Source organism: Alosa alosa, chromosome 20 (assembly GCF_017589495.1).
Source record: "Alosa alosa isolate M-15738 ecotype Scorff River chromosome 20, AALO_Geno_1.1, whole genome shotgun sequence".
In the NCBI taxonomy this organism is placed as follows: domain Eukaryota; kingdom Metazoa; phylum Chordata; class Actinopteri; order Clupeiformes; family Clupeidae; genus Alosa; species Alosa alosa.
In genome coordinates, this window is record NC_063208.1 from 19720533 (window position 1) to 19727423 (window position 6891).

The window sequence follows — 6891 nt, forward strand, 5'->3', positions numbered from 1 at the left end:
AAGATACTCGGTCTTGTCAAATATAGCATTGTGACCTGAATGGCGCCAATTTAGCCCGGGGATGGTCTTTACGGCCATCTCCATTGGCGAGGTAAGTGGCAGGGAGAGAGAATGGAGTTTACCTCATTGTCTTCATTACCATTTGTTAAATGGACTATGAATGTCACCATGGTAACACTGGTGGCTTGGGTAGAGTTCAACACCATGTTTACCCCTGTGTATGTGTGCTTGGAGGAGAGATAGAAAGAATGAGAAGGAGAGAGAGAAAGAGAAGGTGAGAGAAAGCAGGGGAGAGGAAGAGAAAGCTTTGACTGACTGAATTGGTCCTATCCATGTTTATGTTAGTTAGTACCAATTTGTAATGGGTTTATTATCAAGACTGGCAACAGAGAGGGTAATTGACATGTGTGAGAAAATGAGAGAGGAAGAGAGAGAGAGCTGCAGACGAGAGAGGTGTGAGGACAGAGACGACAGAGGTAGCTTAATGCAATAAAGCATGTAGTATTGACATCTCTGTTGTGTCTATTGATTCCCTATTATGGCCCTAACAAACCCTGGTGGACATTTTGTCATTCGCAATCACGTTAGCGCTGGGACTCGCTGAAGCTCCCCTTAAATCTATACACACACACGTGCACCCACATGCTCGCTCGCTCGCTCTCTCTCTCTCACACACACACACACTCGCACACACACAAAACCACACACACACACACACACACACACACACACACAGTCAACATTCCTGTGCACACACTGTGCGCAGGACCAAAAGCAGTCGATGCTTCCTGATCAATACCAGTGCAAGGTTAAAACCATCTCTGACAGAGCACACCTGTTAATTCAGATCAGTGTGTAGAAAAACACACACACACACACACACACACACACACACACACACACACAGGTCTATAACTGACCACTGAGTGACATGATTGACACCATAAATAAAATACACACAATATACACACACACACACACTCTTACACACCACATTCACAAAAAACAAGACATCCCAAAAAATAACGGTTACAAAGATCAAGCACTTGCACACACACACACACACACACACACACACACACACACACACACACACACACACACACACACACACACACACACACAGCTCAGGCCCATATCAGCCTCAAAGGCTATGTCTCATTCCAAGTCCACCAACAGACCTGTTTCCTGGGTGACGACAGCAAAGAGCAGGGGCCATGCAAAAACTACAGCATAACACAGAGGTCAGACAGCCTTGAGTTTTGTGCTTTTGTGAGAGGAACACAAGCCATCAGACCCCAGGTTTTATCTGTCAGGATCTGCCAAAATGATTTTGCAAGGTGTAAACCACTGATTGAATATGCCAGTGCAGTTTACAGCTTTCACTCAGTTATAAAGCTATAGGCTACAGTAGATATCTTGCCGTTGTAAGAGCACTAAAAGTCTCTACATCGACCTTCTGTTTTATTTAAATTTGCACTAATGTTGTGATTAGATGTTTCAGTTTCTGATGGAATGTTACACACTGTGACACACACTAGTCCAAGGTGACACAGGAGACTCCAAAATGCAAAAACATTTCCACCATCTCACCTACAGAAGCAAGTGCAGCCTTCTGTCCAGAGACAAAGAGGTCACAGGAGATCCACAACGTGCCAGTGGCCCATCAGACAGAATGAGGGAAGATCAAAGCGTCACGATCCTGACCGTTTGAGGCTGAACTAGACATTACCAAACACTAGAGTCCTTCCATCTTTGACTGCGATTCCACACAAGAGCTGAGCGAAATGGCCTACCTTACTGCTACCAATAGAGCACTATATGGAAGGATGCGCCTTACGACCTTAGAGCATTTGTTCCTTCAATCAGTGCCCAGGCCAGCATTAATGAGAGCAAATCCAAATCATATTTGTTCATTTCAGATATTTTAATACATAAAAAGATGTTAACATAAAAAAATACTTAAACAACTAAACCTAAGAGCATCCAGGTGATGCTGCTTCAGCCAGGCTCAGCCAGATCAAAAAGAGTATGAATACTTATCTAAGGAAAACAGACTAAACCAATTCATACACCAGTATGAACCTTTGTATTTTTATGTGATGATGTCACATATGTACACAATTTGTACAAGTGCATTAACAACAAAATTGGCGTAATTGGCAAAAATACAAAATCTGTTACTATATATTTGTGGGGTTTAAGGAAATATCACTCACCATATAAGTTGTTATTCATACACCAAATATTTTCCTCATGTTCTTGACTCTTTCATTTCAATATTAAATTTGTAAGTAAATATGTTGATACAAGCAGCTTTTTTCACAGACACAAATCAAGGAAAGCCAAATCTGAGTAAGCCCTCAACATGCTACACTGACTCTCCTCTTCAACCTGCCTAAGCTACTGGATGTTCAAGCTTATCATGAAAATTCTCTAAAGCCACAAAATACTGAGTATACTTTATTTTCTCTGTTTCTTCCCCCAAAAAAACTGAAGCTCATTGCCTTGGGTCTCTCCCAGGTGTTTATTCAAAATACCAAGTTTGACATGCATGGCCTGTGGCGCCTCTATGCGGATGCTCATTTGAATTTCCAACCGTTTTTTTCTTGGTGACATGTATTTAAGGAGATACATTATCTTGGAATCAGATGTGGCGCGGACGTTTCGCCCATCTGTCAGCTGAGAATTTACGCTTCGGTGGAGGCGAGACAGGGCGCCTACAACCTCCACGCCCCCTCCTCTCACACCGCACCTCAGAGACGCATATCAACGGCGCGCTTGCCGTGGCACAAATCACAATCACTTAAAACGTTTTCTTGATTGTAGAAAGTTTGAACTTTATTGCATGCTGAGGCCTACATCGCAGGCCGTATCGTGACTTAAAATGTTTCCCTCTCAACGTTATTCGAAGCTTGCTTGCTATATATGTTTTAAAACACACCATAGCTAAAAATTAATTCAGCTGAAGATAAAAAGAAATACTTCAATTATTTTCTTGTCCATTCATTCCCACTGTCTAGTCGTCACATTCGCAGCCCATTCCCTCTCTCTATTTTCCCGCAGTTGGGGTATTGATTTCGGCGGGATCAATAAATTACCATGAATATTCCCTGTACCCTCCGTGAGAGGAGAGAGGGAGAGACGGGTGCGCGGACAGAGGCAGACGGAGCGGAGTAGCAGAGACAGATGGAGATAAAGATATGGGCAAAAGACATTATGAAGAATTCATCAAGGCTATCAAAACAGTTTGCAGCCATAGCATCCTAATAACGGGCTCAAGTCATTCTACAATTCTTAATCTTCACGCCCCCACTTCCTTCAGGATACAGAAAGGATTTAAACAATTTCATACAACATCGCTTTTATTTGTCTACAGTGGATTTTTATTATGGTCATTATGCGGTTTGCCTTTGGGTTACCGGGTGGTTCGACTCCAGACAAGTTTAACAGTGATTATTACTTCCTGGCCAAATATGACACAATGGAAAGGAGAGGGGTCTTACCAGAGTTGGAACGAAGGGCCAGCGGGGACTTGAGACGCCAAGCGCTGAAGTCGGACGCGGTTCTCTGAAAGACGAACGGCACCGGCAGGGGGACAAACATGATCCGCTGTCGTCGGGCTTTAGTTGGGAGTTTGTTGTGGTTCGTCTTCGGTTCTTCTGTATTCTCTCTTGAATGCTTCCCGGGTTAACTGCGTTTGAGGTGTGTCTTGTAGGACGTTGAATATTTGGTTTATATGAGTATGTAGGCCTGTAGCTAGCCTGCTATCTTTACATTTTTGGTTTTGTGCCTTTATAAGTAACAGCAGCTGTCCATTAAATTTTAAGACAACGTAGCCTACTCACGCTAGACGTACACACAGACGGATAGACAGGATCCAGTTAAAACAGTAGGCATACAACTGTATTCTCAGTAAAAGTCAAGGCTACTTCGAGCAGTAAGAGTAACTTAGTTCAGAGGATAAGATCGGTCGCGATTCATCCCGTCTTTAAAGCTTTGCAAAATGTTATTGAAATCGTCTACAATGGACTTGTGACCAAGCGTCGTATCACTTGTTTTTTGTATACGCTAGTCTATTTGTGTTTGGCATTCACTTTGGTTCTTCTCCGCCTTTCCGCTATCTTAATGGAGACAGGTGTGCAGACTGTGGACTAAACGTCACAGTGGCCTTATCTGTCTCGACAGTTTTTTTTTCCCTTTGGTATCTGCTTGTAAATGTATCTAAATGTAATCAATATTTACTTTCACTAAAAACATCTTCAATATCACGTAAGCAGGCAGGTACCGGTAGGATACAAAAGACACAGGCAGCAACTCAAACGATTTTTATGTATTTGGTTCGTCTATTTGGTTTGTAGCTGTCTTAATGTGGATCTCCTTACGCTTACACATGCACACAAAGCAGCATTTTAAGAGGACATAAATATATAATTAAATAATATTTTAATGCATTTAAATAATCAAATAATAAGTAAGGCTACGCAAGGACCTCGTCGGGTACGCTCCTCCCCCCTCACTCCTTGTCACAGGCCGGTATAATTAAACGCAATCAATCGATAGAGAACTAAATAAATAAATAAGTCTGGTGTTTTAAAATCACGCTCTGGATGTACAAAGTAAAAGAGTAAACACGGTACCCGTTACGCGGTCTCTGTTCTTTGGATATATCCCGCCATCCGTCTGTGTGTCTGTCTCTATGTCCCCGTGATTTGGGAACCCCGGTCGCTTGGTCCGACTCCCTCCAGTATGAAAGCGCTCTGGCATCGCTGCCTGCAACATTGAGGCGAGAGGACCAGCCGCTACTCTCCCTCCACCCCCTTTCTCTCCCCACTCCCCCACACCTACACCCCCTCTCCCTTTTTTTACTAATCCTATATAAGGCGAGCTATCCGCTGTATTGATCTCTTGATTATGCCTCTTTCTAATGACCGATAATTGCGATGGTCGGGTAATCAATGGGCTTATACAATAGAAACACACTTGGGGAGTATTTAGGACGTGTTTTACAAGCAGGTGATTATTTGTACCATATTTTCACGGGAGCGCACATTTCTAAGCAAGGCGGTCAAATCAGCTCTATATGTGGTCAGAGAAGGAATGGGAAATCGCTCAGAATCTGAGCAGGCACACAGTTTTCTATTGACAACCCCTTGCGCTAGAATGTCCGCAAACAGTGTATGTGAAACAAGTTTTGCCGACAGGACCCGAGCAAAATTAGTGCGTATCCCACAAATACGCAGACCACCAGGAATCATCCTTGTGTACACACCTCCTGTTCCCCCATCTTGCCGCCAATACATTGTAGGCTACGCTGTCCGTTATAAAGCCACAATCTGCACCGCGCACTTACACTCAAGATTATTGCCGTCATAGATTTTTTAAATAGAAAAATCTATACGCTAAACATCGCAGTCAATACGGGAAAATCGAATGCGCAGGGCTTGATCTCTCTCTCCCTCCCCCCACCTCGCGTTCCCTCTTGCTCCCCCTCACGCCACTACCCCAACACTGTGCTGCGAATATTTTTAATGAGTTATCGATCGATCGTGGGCCCACGTATCACACGAAAACATGGAGAAAAACAAGCCGTGGCAATGAAAATATTTGAAATAAACGTAAAAAGATCATTATGCATTTTGAGGTGAATGATTTCTCTCTGTTCAAAAATATTACAGAGAGATCATTTTATCCTATTCTATCCATATCTTGCTTTTTTCCTTCAGCCTCTGCAGACACCACAATGGTTCCGCGAGGCTTATTGTCCCCCCCCATTCCTCTCCCTCGCGCCCCTCTCCATTTGACAGATGACATCCGCGTGTCCAACCAACGAGAAAAAAAAATCAGAAGCGACTGGTTGTCCTTCACAAACCCCCCTCACGAGAGAGGGCACGCGCTCAGAGCCCCCCTCCACCCGAACTCCTTCCAGACAAAAGCAATTATTTCTTGTAGAATATAGTGTGTTTTGCGCGTCTATCGAAAGGAAGGGGAGAAGGAAAGGTGTGTGGATTGAAGATGGTGAGAGACCCCCACCAAGTTTACAGACACACACACACACACACACACACACACACACACACACAGAGAGAGAGAGAGAGAGAGAGAGAGAGAGAGAGAAAGAGAGAGAATCTCAGGTTTTGGAAGGATATCACACAAGCATTGGTCATATTCCATAATAATCCAAGGAACCTTTGATATCAGTTCAATCAAAATTTGAGGTAAAAAAAATCAGGTGTGCTATCTAGAAAGCTGATGAAGTGTGTGTCAAGAACCCAAACAGTTTCCACACTAAAACACAGACACACACACACACACACACACACACACACACACACACACACACACACACACACACATACACATAGATACAGAACATTATCGACTATTAAATATATATTGTAATTGTAATGCCAATTTCTGTGTAATTACATTAAAAAACACATTCAACACCTCCAAAGCAAAAGAGTGCTTCAAACAAAAATGAGAATATAGAATTTTGAAGGGTGCAAAACAAATCTGTTCATGTCTGTAAAACTGTGAGGCCTGAGTGTGTGTTAGAGATGCACACAAAGGTGTGTGTGGTGGCAGGGGGCCAGAGATAGAGAGAGTTCATTGTTAAATGGCCATGTCATGTTGACAAACGAGTTGGTTGAATTAAATTCTCTCTCATCAATAACAAGGCGCCCCAATCAATACGAGCTAACAATTATATCACCTCCTCTTCACCACGGTAACAAGCAGCTAACACTGTGGCCATGCACTCCCACTGACATACTGCTGTCTCTTGCTCCCTGCCTCACACACACAGACACAAACACACACACACACACATATACACACACACACACACAGCTGCTACTTGCATACTGTGCTGCCTCATTTCTACAGATG

At 43.2% G+C, this 6891-nt stretch overlaps 1 protein-coding gene across 3 annotated transcripts in view; it reads right to left on the reverse strand.

Annotated features, from left to right (window-relative positions):
- The window catches only part of LOC125285841 (POU domain, class 2, transcription factor 2), a 53387-nt gene extending 48646 nt beyond the window's left edge, over window positions 1–4741 (reverse strand). For all 3 annotated transcript variants that reach the window (XM_048230484.1, XM_048230483.1, XM_048230485.1), the window contains exon 1: window positions 3507–4741. In XM_048230484.1, coding sequence (XP_048086441.1) covers window positions 3507–3606 — 100 coding nt within the window. In that variant the 5' untranslated portion in view covers window positions 3607–4741. The remainder of the gene's footprint in view (window positions 1–3506) is intronic.
- Between the last annotated feature and the right edge of the window lie 2150 nt (window positions 4742–6891).